At 41.0% G+C, this 17,389-nt stretch overlaps 1 protein-coding gene across 5 annotated transcripts in view; it reads left to right on the top strand.

The window, feature by feature from the left end:
• LRBA (LPS responsive beige-like anchor protein) overlaps nt 1–17,389 on the top strand; it is a 518,402-nt gene that overhangs the window by 258,762 nt on the left and 242,251 nt on the right. For all 5 annotated transcript variants that reach the window (XM_084856247.1, XM_084856246.1, XM_084856243.1 and 2 more), the window contains exon 38: nt 5,021–5,145. In XM_084856247.1, the coding sequence (XP_084712373.1) occupies nt 5,021–5,145 (125 nt within the window). The remainder of the gene's footprint in view (nt 1–5,020; nt 5,146–17,389) is intronic.

The raw sequence follows: 17,389 nt of genomic DNA, 5'->3' as shown, positions 1-17,389 counted from the left end.
GCAGCTTCCCTCTGGAAAAGGCATTTTCAGAAAGTCCTTTTAGTGCACTTTTTCCCTTAAACACAGCTCCTTTGCAGTTCTGCTGCAGTGTGCTCCATCCCCCCCCCCTGCATTAACTCCTGGTCATGCCTCTATGACCTGGCAGTGACGTGGCCAAAGAGTGGGGCCATCCCCCTCACCATTCCCTCTTTTCCCCCATTTGCAGTAGGGTGCTTTTGGACACAGCTTTCTTTCCCACTCAGCACTACTTTGCGCTGTTTCATCCTTTCACTAAATCGCAGTAGTGCTGTTTTCCCATTCACAGTATGTAGCCTAGTGCAGTAGCCGCTTTACCTATTTACAGTATGCAGCCTATTTTTCCCATTTATAATAGCACAGTAGCACTGTTTCAATCACTCAGAATAGCACAGTAGCTGCTTTACCTATTCAGATTACGTAGCCTGTTTTCCCCACTGACTATTTATTTATTAGATTTATTAGCCACGCACCTGGCTAGCTACCCAGCCACTCTAGGTAGCGTACAATAAAATAACACAAAATACAACATAATCAACAAAACAACATTGCTCTAAAAAAACCCTAACCCACCCCAAATGCCCACATGAACAGCCAGGTTTTCAAAGCCTGGCAGAAGCTCATCAAAAAAATGTTTCGAGCAGTCACAGCAGCACAGTAGCTGCTTTACCCAGTCAGATTATGTAGCCTGCTTTCCCATTCACAATAGTGCAGTATCTTTTAATCTTTCACAATATCTCAACAGTGGATGAGAGGGGAGAGGTGTGGAGTAAACTAGAGGGACTTAATTCAATGCTTCTAGTAAACTTTCCTGAACAGGAGACCATGGACAGGGGTGGGGAACAAGCCTCTCTCATTTGCTGAGCAGCACCTACAGGGTTGATGATGTTCAGTTCTACTCCGCCCACGGCCCATCCAAACTCAAAGTGTGGGGGTTTCATGTGCTGAAACACATGAAACACAACCCGTGAAAGCAGGCTTTTAAGTTGTGTATACTCCACTTTTCTTGCTTTGTGCACCCCTGACAGACCAAAGAGATTTCATGAAAATCCGGATATAACCAGAAAGCGCTTCTCATCTCGTTTCCATGTAGATTGGGCCAGGAAAGGTCTTCTAAATATTGCTTGAGTTGGTTTTGACTATGCTTCTGTTGTGTTTGTATTGATCTGCTGTTTTCAATGGCTTTGATCCAGAGATGTTTTGAATGAATGGAAAGTCATTTTTGCTTGTGCAAAGCAGCTGCACCACATTCTCCCGGTTTTACTGTCCTGCTGCAGACCCCTGTTCCCCATCATATGCCATTCCAGAGGGTCAATCAACCCTCAGAAGTGGTTTGGGGAGGCACAGGAGGTTGAAGTGAGGGGGGAAAGGAATCAGGAAAGCCCCATTGGACGAGCTGTGTTCGCTCATTTATCTCTGAATTCAACCCAGTACTTCTTAATTCATTGTTGAAATGTCAGTGGTGATTGTTATATTTATAAGCAACCTTGGGAGTGGTAACAACGAAGGGGTGGGATATAAATTCCTAAGAGCCAGTATGGTGTAGTGGCTAGAGTGTTGGACTAGGAGCTGGGAGATCCAGGTTCTAGTCCCCACTCAGCCATAGAAGCTCGCTGGGTGACTTTGGGCCCATCACAGACTCTCAGCCCAACCTATCTCACAGGGTTGTTGCTGTGAGGATAAAATGGAGAGAAGGAGGATAATGTAAACCACCTTGGGTTCCTTGCAAGAGGAAAAAAGGTGGGAGATAAATGCAATAAATAAACAAACAAACAAACACTTGGGCTTATCACAGATCACTTGCGCTCTCTCTCTCGCTCTCTCTTTCTCTCTCCCCTCCCCCCCCGCCAAGTCCTGGATAGCACTCAACCCTTTCCTATCTCTGACAAGTATCTGTACACTTCTCTCTTTCCAGGGGGGAAAAATCCTCCCTCTCTTCTTGGAAGAGAGTGATTCACCATTATTTGCTGCTGCAAGCCCTTGTGTGTCTCCTGCTGGCTTCTCCTCTTCATCTTATCAAACAGTGCATTGGTCTTGGGTATTTAGCATAGGTGGAAGGCATAGGTGATCGACCAATCAACTGGAGTTATCCAGCTGCTGCCAGCTGCTGACCACTGTTGTACTGGCATGCACTTAGAATTATTGAATTCTAGATGTTGACAGTAATGCACTGGCCTTCTGAATCTCTTTTTCTTTCTGAATCCAACCTTTTTGTAAAAGGTTACAGCTTTGGTAGAAAAGTTTATAGCCACAGATCCAGCACAGTGGAGGGCAGCACCACTGTTAGAGCGCTAATATTTTAGCAGTTCTGAATCTTATGTGCCTTAATTGATTGAACCCTACAGATCAAATTCTTCTTTGTCTGATTGTCCCAATAAAATTAAAGTGCTGTGTCTCCCTGTGGCTGTCAATGCAATAGAAGGATATGGAAGTTGTCTCATGTAGAGCTGTCCAACTTTCGTGTAAATTGATTTGCTTATTTTCAGTAGAACACGTAACTTGTTAGTGAATTCACAATATGTCGCTTCATAGCTTAACATTTAATAAATCTTATCCAGTGAAAGTCTTCCTTTTTAATAGTGTACTACTGAGGTTCTGGGTCAAGGGACAGATTTTCTTCCTAATGCAAATATCTTGAAATACATCCTGTATTTCAGGGTCATTATGTGTTACCTAACAAGGCAAATGCAAAGCATCCTGTGCTGAGTTTGGAAAGAAACTGATGACTAGAAAGCGAGAGTAAATTACTTTTTTCTGATACTTTCATGCCTTGTTCCATGGTTGCATCTAATTTTACTAATTTTAATCATTGCATTGCATGTTGTAATTTTAGCCGGAAGAATGGCATCATTTAATTTCATCAGAAGTGCAGAAAGACAAATGGATGACATTAATAATTTACCATCTTTGCATAATACTGTAGTTTAGAATACTGGAAGGATTGATGGCAAAAGCAGTTAACAAATTTTAGAAGCCTCCATTAGCTTTTCATTGTCATATGTTTGTGGAGCTGGATACAATAAGCTTTGCAAGAGATCTCAGTCTAGGGAACTAATTACTTTGCCGATTGCCATGCTGATGAATAGACTCTCATTGTATCATTCCCCTGAAGATGAGGAGCAGTATGTGATTCACGACTCTATCCTAGTTGATATTTGATAGTAATTTTAACAGATAAATGAAGGAAGGCAGAATGATGAAGTGGCTATCCATGCTGCATGACTATCAAATGCATACACATAGCCAGCTGTGTTCTTCCTTTTTTTGTAATCGCTAATGGAGAATTTTAAGTTATTAATCACGTTTTGAGCAAATGTAGCTTTTTCTTATGCATATAACAGTCCTAGATAAATCCTACAGAATTACTTGCAAAATAAAGTCTCTCAAGCCTTTGCATGTTTCTTAATACATGGTGCATAGATAATAAAACTGCGAGCTCTTCAGTTAAAAAGGATACAAATAATTTACAGAATAATGACAATTGCAGGGGCAGGAAGGAATGAAGTAACTCTATAATTTAATTCCTGAATTGGATGTATTAATGAGAATTCATTTTACGTGTATTAGTTTATTATCTAACTAATAATAACTTTATTATTAAACTTTAAAAACTTTAATGGATAGAATTGTGCAGTAGGCTTGTAGTTCTTTGTTCACTCTCTAACAAGAAATATTTTCTGTTTCTGGAGGCTAAATAATTAAAGAAGGGGAACCACTAGTATTGTCTATCTGTAATCATTTGTAATCTATAAATTAATCAGAGCTATTAATTTGTCACAGTTGACAGATATACAATGATTATTAGCTCATGAAAAAGTAATGAGATTATAGTTTGTAGTTTTGGTTTACCATTCTTGGAGTAGCCATTCTTTTATAAATAAAATTATAATTTTGTAATTGGAGCATGCATATGTTGGTTGTAGATCTCTAGTGATAGTGTTATTCCTGTAGGCTTTATTATTTTACATACAATAAAATTTATTTGCATATATAGGTATGAATACACACCTGAATTGTCTGCTTTTCCAGTTTTTAATGGTTAATATACAGTTTTACAGCACACTCACTCATGATCATCTAACAAGATAGGAGCTGGCATTTATATATGGCCATATTAAAAAGATCTATGCATATTTGAATAATACAATGTGGAAAATAACAAATGTGATAGAACCTTTTTTAAAATGTAAATTTTAAAAGTATGCCTTTGATATTGCACACCATAACATGTAGCTCTTAATTAAATGCAAAAATGCAGCTACATAAAACAGAAATTCAATCTGATTTGTTTGAAAATAGATTGCTGTTTCACTCTCCTGGAATGGTTTATTTAAAAACAGGAAATGGAAATGAAATGTATTTTCTTGTGTTGTTCTAAGCCTCAGGGGCTAAATGTAATGAATATTTTAAGAGATTATTTTAATTAAATTCCTGCACATCTAAACAGAGTAATATTTTATTATCACATACATAATCATGTAACAGAAGTATTCATTAAAGTTAACACTTTCTCAACCAAAAATTCATGGTATGATTTACTGACCTTGTGCAAAAAGGCACAAATTAGGAAGAAAAATGAAGGGGGACAGACTTTGATTAATATAGGTAATGCTATACCATATTTATAATAGCCTTTTCCCTATTCTGGTTTATAAATGCAGTCACTGAGAAAGGTGCCCTGCTGAGGCTGAAATGAGGCTGAAATCGGAGCACATGCCACTAGAGTGTGGGGAAACTGATCACACTGTCAGCAATTCATTTCAACATGATGTATTTAGTGCTCGTTTCACCTTCCAAGAAAAAAAGGGAAAGGAGTTCCTCAGGCTGGAAGGTGATATTGTTATTTTCAAGGACATACCTAAGTTAAGGATTGTAGAAAGGGGTTTAGGGTGCTATGTAAAAAAAGAAAAAGAAAGAGCAAACAAGGAAAGCTTTATGCAGAAATTCAGTGCTACCATGCTGTTTGATAATTGCTAACATATGTGGTTCCTCTGTTTCATTGTAGTTGTCCTCGTGAGTTCTGGCGCCTTGACTACTGGGAAGATGACTTGCGGCGCCGACGACGATTTGTGCGTAACCCCCTTGGATCGACACATCCTGAAGCGACGTTAAAAGCAGCCCTAGACCATGGTCAGTGTGAAATCTGCTTCTTGCCAATAGCAGCAGGTACAGTACGTGACAATGAAGCTCAGAGCTTCACTCGTCTGAGAGAATATGAACTCTCACATTTGGAGGTCTCTTAGTTGCATTTGAAACCTGTGCATTTCAAGACCGAATTATATCATAATGGCACCTCTCTGTGCAAGTCCTGTACAAAGAGGATTGAACTTGCCAATGACTCGAGACAAAGGTATAAGATTCCTTTATTCCCTTGGCATGGTTTGTGACAAATTACCTTATATGAGTTGTAGCAGAATGGACACAGTATATTTCCCTGTGAGAAATCCCCACTGATTATTTTAATTAGGTTTGGGTTAAAAGGAAATCTACCTATATTTTTAGACACTCTATATTTTAATTCTCCTGCATCTTAGTCCCTTTTTTTAATCTACGAAGTGATACAAGCCAGAAAGCAAGCTATTCCCCAAATGTGAGGAGTAAATCTTAAGAATATATATGCATGTTGCTATTTTCTTAATTTGCATCACATCTAATCCTAGAAAATGTGAAATATATTTACACTGCAGAACTATGCTTTTCCTTTTCTAACTTGTAAAAGTACTTTAAGTTAAATAAACAATATCATGATTTATCTATATTTTAAAATTCAATTTTACCATGTGTTTAGGCTTTTCTGTAGGTTAAGTCAAATAAATCAAACCAATGATACAAAAATTATTTAAAAACTAAGATTAGTTTTGTTTTATTACAAAGACTAGATAACTTTGGAAATGAATATCTTTTGCAATAGGGAGCAACTTGGTAAGCATATATTGAACCGATCTCTTCCATTTTAACTCACTTTCTGTATTTGTTTTTAATGTTAAACAGGCAAATTATCTTAGTACTGTGTGTCTCTAGGGAGATAGCATAATTTGAAAAGTTTGTCCTGGGCCAAGCATCTTAACCTCTTGCACCTATTCCTAAACAGCCATTTCTGAAAGAAAATGTCTCCAATATGTCAGGAGCTAAAATGCCAAATATGACATAAGTCCTTTAAAATAAATGACCAGAGAAGAGTCAATAATGTGATCTTAATACAATAATAGTTGTTCCTCTCATCTTTTGCTAAAGGATAGAAGGAGAAATGGGATGTAGAATTAATTAGGCTCCTTCTTCTTTGGGACTCAAGGGTTTCAAGAGTGCAAATTGTCTTTAACCATTATATTTAGCTTTAGTAACGCTTGACAGTGTCATTTGTATTCTTTCTCACATTTGCAATAACGAACTACAACACTAAATTGCAGCAGTAGTGTCTCTTCATAGTCCGTTCATCAGAATTTCTAATGTGGATTTAATGGGTGTTTTATGGAATGAAATAGTTTAGCCATTCTTGCTAAATATTTTAGTCATTTTCAATATTCAATTATTTTAATATTCAGTTAAAAGGTTAATATTTTAATCATTTTTAATATTCAGTCATCTCCTTCATTTTTAAAGAGCAATGCAGTGTGTATAAAAAGTCATACTTACATAGAATTAGTGATCCTACTGAATAATAGATACTAAGATGTTCAGTATAATAGTACTGAAGTCTTAAAAACTAAGATTTAACTATTGATTGCCCTGATCACATATGACAAATGCTCCTACATTGTAGGTTTTATCAGGTATACATTTTTCCGACTTTATATAATGCATTAAGTTCTGTAGAGTGGTGCAGGTGACAAAAATATATCAAACAATCTACTGTATAGTCAGTTCTCAGTAAAATTGTTGTATAAAATGTTCATCTAAATATACCAGTTAAAATACATTCAGATAAATACTTTACATTAAGGGCTAGTGCGGGGAAAAACACTTGTTGGAAAGGCCAAATAGCCCAACAATGTTGCCTTCTCATCTAAACTGCCATCATCAATAGCAACACAACTTTTTCAATTGAAGAAAATAAAGAACATTCTTGAGTCAAATATTTTTTTATTTGTCCTTGATTTTGCCCTATCCCCAGGACATGCATAACAATAAGCTAATGTTGTTATAAAAACAACAAATAATAAAATGATGCAGTTGGGATCCAACTAACTACTTAAGTGAGCCCAAGGCTCACTTGCATCCAGTCAGTATGACTTTTTTTGTTTAACTAATTTCCTTTCAACAGAGACTCCCATGCCAGTTCACAAACTGCTTTTGAGATTCAATTTCAACAATAGTTTGCCATGAAATATGTTTTGGAGACATGTATCTAAACGTCCCTTAGGTATGCAGAACTAGCTGCATTGTTCTGTAGCTGCTGGCTGGAGAGTGTAAATAATAGGGCTGTTACATAATTAAAGAAATCTTAGTCAATTAATTATATGAGTTTTAGTTGATTTAATTGAATGATCTATCGATTATATTTACATATGAGTAAAAACAATAGTTCTGAAGCAAAAAGCATACTTGCATTGTTTTTAGATGATGCATGCGTCATAGAAAGCATTATCCTAGAAGGGGTATTGGGCCAGTTCGCATGACACGACAGCCCATCGTGTGTTAAAACATCCTCTGTGTTATGTGAGGGTTATTTAACCGTCAGATAAGTCCTGCTGCCTGATGTTAATCTATCTCAGCTTTGTCCCCCAGGGTTTTCTGTAGAACAGCAGGCTAGACCTGGGGGGCGGGGGGGGGCAGAGTTGCAGTGGTCTATCGTGATACTGTCCACCTCACCAGGTGCCCTGGCCCACGGTCTACTGGGTTTGAGTGTGTATACTTAAAAGTGGGTGCTTGGGACAGAATAGGGATTCTGTTGATGTACCGCCCACCCCACTGCCCAAAAGTCTCCCTTCCTGAGCTAGCTGGGGTGATCTCGGCGGCAGTGATGGAGTCCCCTCGGCTTGTTCTGCTGGGAAACTTCAACACCCATGCTGAGGCTGACCTGTCAGGAATGGCTCAGGACTTCATGTCCTCCATGACGACCATGGGTCTGTTCTAAGTGGTTTCTGGCCCCACTCATACAGCAGGTCACACTCTAGACCTACATTCAGGGCCAGAAATATTGGAACAAGAATAACTGTTTTGGCAGTTGGTCTCTGTACACCACCATGCTGAAGTTGAAAGGAAACACATCCAGATGGGAGCGAAGTCAGGACTTTCAGCTGTAATTCAAGGGGTTTGACAAAAGTGGGGCACTAGCCATTCAGGAAGGACAGCCAGTGGCATACACCCCCTCCCATCCTTGGTGGCTCATAAGTAATGGAACAAACCAACATCATTTCAAACTTAAGGATCGCCTTTAATACCTGGATGAAAATCCTTTGCAGTCAATGACTGCCTGAAGTCTGGAACCTATGGACATGACCAAATGCTGAGTTTCTTCCCTCGAGATGCTTTGCCAGGCTTTTACTGCAGCTGCCTTCAGCTGCTGCTTGTTTGTGGGTCTTTCTGCCTTCAGTCTTGTCTTAGTAAGTGAGAAGCATGCTCTATTGGGTAGAGATCAGGTGACTGACTTGGCCATTGAAGAACATCCCACTTCTTTGCCTTCAGAAACTCTTGGGTAGCTTTTGCTGTATGTTTTGGGTCATTATTCATCTGCTATATGAAGCGGCCTCCTATCAGTTTGGCAGCATTCAGCTGAATCTGAGCAGAAAGTATAGCCAGGTCACTTCAGAATTCATCCCGCTGCTTTTATCAGCAGTCAGGTCATCAATAAACACCAGTGACCCGGTTCCATTGGCAGCCATACATGCCCATTGCCATAACACTGCCTCCACCATGTTTGACAGATGATGTGGTATGCTTTGGATCATGAGCTGTTCCTTTCCTTCTCCATACTTTTCTCTTCCCAACGTTCTGGTACAAGTTAATCTTGGGGTCATCATTCCAAAGAATCTTATTCCAGAACTGGGCAGGCTTTTTTAGGTGTTTGCTGGCAAAGGCTAATTTGGCCTTTCTGTTCTTGAGCGTTACCAGTGGTTTGCACCTTGTTGTGAAGCCTCTTACATTCATAAAGCCGTCTCTTTACTGTAGATGTTGACAATGACATGCCTACCTCCGCAAGAGCATTCTTGACCTGGCTAGATGTTGTGAAAGGGTTCCTCTTCACCATGAGCAGAATTCTGCGGTCATCCACTTTAGTTGTCTTCTGTGGCCTTCCAGGCCTTTTGCTGTTGCTGAGCTTGCCAGTTGATTCCTTCTTTTTCAGGAAGTTCCAAACTGTTGTGTTGGCCACTCCCACTGTTTTTGCCATCTCTCTGATGGGTTTATGTTGTTTCCTCAGCCTAATGATGGCCTCCTTCACTTGCATGGACACCTCTGCGGACCTCATGTTGGGAGTTCCAGTGAACAGCTACCAAATGCAAATGTAACACTCAGAACCACCTCCAGGCCTTTCATCTGCTTGCTTGGTCATGGGGTACCTAGGAAACAGGCCACACCTGGCCATGCAGCTGCTTGTCAGCCATTCGTTCCATTGCTTATGAGCCACCAACAATAGGGGTGTGTGTATGCCACTGGCCGTACTTCCTGAATGGTTAGTGCCCCACTTTTGTCAAACCCCTTGAATTACAGCTGAAAGTCCTGACTTCGCTCCCATCTGGGTATGCTTCCTTTCCACTTCAGTGTGGTGGTGTACAGAGGCCAACTGCCAAAACAGTTGTCCTTGTTCCAATATTTCTGGCCCTGACTGTACTTTTCTATGTTGAGCAGGATGACAGTGATCTGGGTGTGGAAGAACTTTGTTGTTCCGTTGTCATGGACAGATCACTACCTGGTGGGGTTTGAACTCACTGGAACTCAGTGCCTCTGCAGGGGTGGGGGACTGATTAAGCTGGTCTGCCCCAGGAGGCTGATAGTCCGGATGGTTTCCTGATGGCTCTCGGGGATTTTCCTGCTGTCTCGGCAGGCAATTATGTCGAAACCTTGGCTGATCTCTGGAACAGGGAAATGGCCGGGCAGTGGACACAATCGCTCCTGAGCGTCCCCTCTCACGGAGTGGAGCCAGACCAGTACCTTGGTTCTCTAGGGAACTGGTGGCGGTGAAGCCAATGAGATGGAGACTAGAGCGATGTTGGCGGAAAACTTGGAATGAGTCCGATCGAACACAGGCTAGAGTTTATCTGAAAGCCTATTCCATGGCAGTGAGGGCAGCAAAGAAGTCTTTCTTTTCTGCCACCAATGCATCTTCAGGGAGCTGGCCAGTGGAGCTGTTTCGAGTGGCCAGGGGCCTTCTACATCCTGGCCCATGTGATGAAAATTCTGACCACTCGACAGCCCGCTGTGAACAATCTGCCCAGCACTGTGCTGATAAAATCGCTCGGATCCGTTCTGACTCGGATGCTGTAGTTGATGCAGATCCTGTGGATGTCACTTTGGCTCCTGCTTGTTCAGTGTTGATGGATTCTTTTCAATTTGTGCAGCCCGAGGATGTGGACAGGATCCTTGGAGCGGTGAGAGCCACCGCATGTATGCTGGATCCTTGCCCCTCCTGGCTTATTAAAGAGGCCAGAGGAGGACTGGCTGAGTGGACAACGGGAGTGGTTAATGCCTCTCTGGAACAAGGTATTGTTCCATTATGCTTAAAAGAGGCAGTTGTGAGACCTCTGTTGTAGAAGCCTTCCCTGAATCCCACCATACTAGATAACTATCATCCAGTCTGTAACGTATCATTTGGAGGCAAGGTATTAGAGTATGTGGTGACCTACCAGCTCCAGGGGTTCCTGGATGAAACAGATTAACTTGATCCATTTCAGTCTGGTTTCAGGCCTGGGTATGGGATGAAGACAGTGTTGGTCACCTTGGTGGATGACCTATGCCGGGAACTGGACAGCGGGAGTGTGTCCCTGTTAGTTCTGCTGGACCTCTCAGTGGCATTTGATACCATCGACCATGGTATTCTTCTGGGATGCCTCACTGGGATGGGACTTGGGGGTACTGTTTTACACTGGCTCCATTCCTTCCTAGCAGGGCGAACTCAGAAGGTGGTGTTGGGGGATGCCCGTTCGACTCTGTGGCCGTTAGCTTGTGGGGTCCCACAGGGTTCTGTTCTGTCCCCCATGCTATTTAATATCTACATGAAACCGCTTGGAGAGTTTGTCCGGAGTTTTGGAGTTTGGTGCCACCAATATGCTGATGACGCCTAGCTCTACTGCTCCTTTCCACCAGATTCCAAGGAAGCTGTTGCTGTCCTTAACCAGTGTTTGGCATCAGTAATGGACTGGATGAGGGAGAATGAATTGAAACTTAATCCAGACAAGACAGAGGTGCTTCTGGTCAGTCAAAAGGCAGATCAGGGAATAGGGATTCAGCCTGTGTTGGATGGGGTTACACTCCCCCCAAAGACTCAGGTTTGCAGTTTCTTCAAGTATTGTTGTTTAATTTATATTTTAACTTTTGCATATTTTCATATGTTTTAATTGTATATGTTTTAATTCTTGTAAGCTGCCTTGTGTCCCAGTACTGGGAAAAAAGCGGGGTATAATAATGATGATGATGACATGACAATCCACAGCAACCCCTGGCTGAGGCTTGCATATAATGGTGGACGGCATGCACTGCAGTGTTCCAATGGTTAATTAACCCACAGCGGGCTATTGTGTCATCTGAACCAGGTAGTTCTGTCCTGTATGAGAGAAAAGGGGGTATACCTCTCCTAAGGTGGTTGGTGTTACCTATCTACAGTTTTTTATAAGTACTTGATAAAAAAAATAATGTTTAAAAATAACTGCTGCCCAATTTAATTGGAGACATCTTCTGAGTTGATTATTTTAATTGATTAATTGATTAAACATTACAATCTTTCTAAATGGACCTTTACATCCCACCCCAACTGCATATGTACTTAACCCAGGCATCATATACTTCTCTGAAATGGGAAGGTCTTAAAACTGATTCACAAAGTAATTTCTTCATGCAATGCTCACAACTCTGTGGAAAAAGATATCATGTGAATAACAAGTGTATAAATACATTTTTGTAGCTGTTTCCATGATTGTGGTGGCTGAGAACTTTCTTCGCTCTAGTAGTACATAACATGGGGATAATTTACATAGCAAACTTTGATGGGAAGTTGCCATTTGAAACTGAAATTACAAACCTTGCAAAATGCGTACAGCCTAGTTTTGGCAAATCTACAGCAGAGGTGGCCAAGTTGCGGCCCTCCAGATGTTTTGGCCTACAGCTCCCATCTGCCCTAGCCAGCATAGTCAGTGGTGAGGGATGATGGGAGTTGTAGGCCATAACATCTGGAGGGCCGCAACTTGCCATCTGTGGTCTCCAGGAAGGGAGTTTCGTGAAGCTGGAGCAGTTACTGAGGATGCTTCTGTAAGTTCCTTTGATGTTTTCTTAGTGTATGGAGGATTTTTTCAAGACAGTACACTTTATTAAGGACCCAAATGAAATATAGGGAGATACAGAATTGCTGTGTAAATTATTTTTTTCTAATAAATGAGTATAATGTACACAGATACGATATGAACTAGAGTTCTGATGATCAGCCTTGAGTCTGTGTTCTTGCACTTGAGGATGTCACCAGAATTCTCAGTGGAATTGTTCTTCTGTCCTGTGGTTTCTTTTTAATAATTAATTACACAACGTTCTATTTCAGTTATATACACTCCATTCTACAGTCCATTTATGTCGAAGCAATTGGGTCCAAGCCAGTTCAGACCCATTTTGTTCAGCGGGGAACTTCATTAGTTCAATTCCAAGTATTTCAGCTGAGCTGGGATGTGGATCAGGCTGATAGCCTTTCCTGTGGGGAATATTTTCTTTTGTAACATTGGCAGGTGTCATTACTTACAAATTCTACGTACTTTATTTTATCATTTAAACTTAATCCCGCTTGGAATCCAGAATGACAATGTGAATGGTAATAAGGGAACATTGTAGAGAGAGATATTAATTGTTCTCACACACAGTTAGCATAGTTCTTACTACCATGACCATTCTGGATTATAACAGCATTCACAAATGCATAAACCAACTACTGAAACCAAATAAGATGTACTTGCAATCCTCTTCAATGGATTTTGCAATGAACCTGAGTTGGGAAAGGGGTTGTTCCCATAGCTCCTACCCAAGAGAATGCAGTCTGTTAAAGCTTACAATTGGAAGAAGTGGAAGAGATCCAAAAACAATCAGAAACGAAGACATAGTATAGTAAGGCCTTGAGAGCAAAAATCAGCTCTGTTGCAGCCTCATTTATGTATTTCAGTAGCCATCTCTTCAAGGGATTGATTTGATTTGAAGGAGAGCCTGTGGTGCAGAGGTGGCAGAGTAAATACCTGAAGACTAATGTTCTCTGTTCAGACAATCAATATCTGCCCCATGACTATTCTCCGGGCTACCTTCTAGTTAAAAACAATTTTTTTAATTCTGACAATTTAATTGCCCTTCCCAAGCACACATTAAATTGCCTGGGAAAAAGGACTGTAGGAGATTTTTCAAAGAGGGAAAAAAGAGAACATCCAAAATGGTTATTTGTAAAAGTCAGTCTGGAAACACGACTGCCCTAACTTTGTTTTTGCTTTGGTTACTGAATGAAACTTATCTTCCCTAGAACTTCTTTTAAAATCAGTGTGCATTATAGAAATTGGCACCATTGTTCAAAAAGGACCATTTTATCCATTATATCTTACAACAGTATCCCTTGTGAGAAGCCTTAATGGATAAGTTGTTATTGAACAGTTATGTAGCCTACATGTATGGAATGACAGCAAATACAGGATTTGTTGTAGTAATAAAAAATTAGTGGAATTGCAGGATTCTGCTAAAGTGAAGATTATTGGTGAAGCAGATAAGGACACTGCAATGAATTGTTTGCACTCACCCCTATCTTCTTTCCCTTAATATTTAGGACTGCTGCTTATGTTTTCTAATATGGGTAATGCATGTCTGGTTGCATGTAATTTAAAAGTAGTCTCATGAATATCTATTTCCACGTTTCCCTGTACACTTTTTGGGAATCATATTCCGTTAATGGATACATCAAAACAAAAATTGATGGCCGGTGTCACCACCCACAGGAGAGCTCAAACTGGTAATGTTCCAGGAACATTAGGAGCCTTGTTCCCACGACACTGCCTCATTCTTCAGAGCCATAGATCTCCTGGGTCCCAAGCAATTTCACCAGCCCTCTGTCTTGCTCCACTCATCTCCTATATGATTGGTCACTGCCCTTTCCTGGTCCTACCTAAATGTCCTCTGTTTGCCAGCAGGCCCCTGTGTGCAGCTCACTCAAGTCTACCTGTTCCTGCCTCACTCCCTAGCATCCCTTGACATTTCCATGATCATTGGCTGTGACCCCTGCTACCCACTTTTTTCTGACTTGCCTCTTTAGAATTGGACTGGAATTGGTTTCCTGGCTATGGATCTGCCTTACTCCACAGACACCACTGCCTACTCCTTGACTTGGCAACATCTACCCAGGCAGTACTGTTTGTCCTGCTGTGCTGTTCAACCAGTAGAAAACCAGATCCTGGATGAAGTGCTAGGCCCATCCAACATGTGTCAGATACATGTACTGGCATCCTTATCTTACATTTTATGTTTTGATGTAACTATTAGTGTTCATTTCAGTATTAATAACTCATATCAGAATAAGAAATACTAAAAACAGTTCTTATAGGTAGATAAGACACGACAGATGACATAATAGTGACAGGAGTTCTGCCCACATGGCTTATATTCTATATTAGACAAGCGAGACTGCCAAATGTTGCAATGTAGAGTGCTCCTCTTCAGGGTGATAGCCAATCAATCACCCCCTTATCCAGGATATTACATTCCATTTACCCTCCCACAATTTTCCATGCCCCACCCAACAGTCAGTCGGCATTCCATGCCCACAGAGCATGCCCAGTTCTCTTTGGATTGCTTTTTGGGGGGTTATTTATTTATTTATTGTATATTTATTATATCTTTAATCTGCCCAATAACAGAGGTTCTCTAGGTGGATTACAAATAGTAAAAGAATACAATACAACACAACAAACAGCAAAGGAATAGATAAATATGAACAAATATTTTTTTAAAACAGACATAAAATCTAAGGGGTTTCTCCCGTTGGAGTTTCTTTTCCTAATGATTTTTTGTACTTCTGCAAACATTTGCATTTCTTTGCACCTGCTGATACTTCATTCTTGGGGATGGATGGTCCTGTTTTGTCTAGATAAGTAGCAGCACTTAGAGAATTCAGTTTGCTATTAGCGTATGGGATGATGATTGGCAAGACTGTCAGAGAAAGAGATAGGGGATTGATAAAGGAATAGTGTGGGTGGAGGAGAGGTAGAACTGGAGGTACAGTGTACGTGTGGACATTAGGAAGGTTTTTGCTGAAACAGTGGGTTTTGTGAAGGAGGAGTTAGAAGAAGTGTGATGATTCGGGAACAAAAGGAACTGTCAAAGCAGAGCATCACATTTATTTGAATTTATTTATTTGCAGTATTTATACACTGCTCTTCAAATGCTTTACAAAGCTGATGAATAACCTATATGACGCAAAGACAAAAATCAATAAAAACAGCAAGATTAAACATTCAACCAATGACCAATTTGCAGCAAATTATCAAATGGCCACAAAAACAAAATGAAGCAAGTTTTTTCTTTTTTCAGGAAAGCAGCCAATGATAGACCTGAATAAACTTCCTTTGGTGAAGGTATTCCATTGTTGTGGCAAAAACCGAGAAGACCCTGCTCCTAGCGGGGACTAGTAAAAGAATTCAGGGCAGACCCGTCTGGCAGATCTCAAAGTACAGTGTTTGAGAAGCATATTCATGTGGGAGAAGGCATAGCATATCTGGTAACTGTGTAATATGTTCTTCGTTTCCCAGTCAAAAGATGGACATCAATAGTTTGAACTAATTGAAGTTCTTGGACAGTTTTCAAGTGCAGTCCTATGTAGAGTGGGTTACAATAGTCTTATCTGGAAGCCACCAAGGCTGGACGACCTCATCCAGTGCTTTCATGTAGATCAGTAGTGCACAACCTTTTCTTCCTGGAGAATGACATATGGTGCTGGGTCGGGGGTCATCCACATGCGTGCACACATACACACTCTCACGCTAAAACACACACCATAGCAATCTTGACGCAGATCACTTTTTCCTCACTGCTAGCAGCAACAGGGAAAGAGCAATCTGTATGAGGATTGCTGGGGGAGGGAGTAGAGTGGGAATTGTATCAGGTTCATTGTGGGTGAAATTAGGCAGTAGCAGGGAGGTCAGAGCACCCTTGGGGATCAGAATTAAGGCATGAGGGTGGATGCATCCAGTCCCACAGCCACAGGTTGTTCTCCATTATATAGATCAGGGGTGCAGAACCTCTTTCAGCCCAAGTGCTGAATTCCACTTCGGAGAAACTTTTGGGGGCCACATTCCAGTGATGGGTGGGACCAAAGGCAAAAGGGGCAGGGTTAAAAACCAAAAATACTAGCATATTTTAGCTTAAATCTCTTCCTGCCAGTAACTAAGTCTTATGAGAGGCCTTTTCAGCATTAAAGAATGAGGAAAACACGTGCAAAAGCTGGGAAATCATGAAACAATAGAGGGTGAGGGGGAAGGGGTGGGGCCTTCTGGGGAACACCAGGAAGCCAGATCTGGACACCAGGAGGGCTAGATTTTGCCCTAGGACCTGAAGTTCTAAATCCCCAATATAGATGTTGAAAAGTATGAGACATGTGAACTCCAGAGAACTCCATAGAACAGGGGCACACAACCTCTTTGCCCCCACAGGCAGCATCCGGTGTCAGATGTGAAGCAGTGGGCCACAGAGTGTGCACAAGCACACAAATGCTCTTCTCCCCACAGATACACACACACACACACACTCCCTCCCAACACACCCTTCCCAGCCACCTCCACACACTCTTCCCACACCCAGACACACACTTCCCCTCTCCACAGACATATACACTTTCCCTCCCTGTACACTGTGACCTAGGGATTGCTGGGGATTGAGAGAGGCTTTCACAAGTGAGATTGCTGTTGCTTTGCCACGCTCAGAGGCCTCTATGGTTCCTGCCATAGAAACCCCCTTCCTAGAGTGTCCCTGGAAGGAACTTAGCCAAGGGTTGTTTATTTATTTATTTTGTTTATTTACAATATTTGTATACCGCTCCATATTTAAAACAGATTTTGGAGCGGTGAACATAAAAAGTAGGATAGTAAAAGAATAAACACCATATGATTAAAGCACCATATTAAAATTATGCTTTTTAAAAACAGACTGCCAATAGAAACTATGGCTGGTCAGTTCAGCAATGCCTCCTGGAACAGTGCTGTCTTTAGGAGGTGCTGGA

The sequence above is a fragment of the Heloderma suspectum genome, chromosome 5 (assembly GCF_057233095.1).
Source record: "Heloderma suspectum isolate Gila_16-S chromosome 5, 16-S_ref, whole genome shotgun sequence".
Classification (NCBI taxonomy): Eukaryota; Metazoa; Chordata; class Lepidosauria; order Squamata; family Helodermatidae; genus Heloderma; species Heloderma suspectum.
The sequence above is the reverse complement of the archived record's forward strand: the minus strand, read 5'-3'. Positions and strand labels throughout refer to the sequence as shown.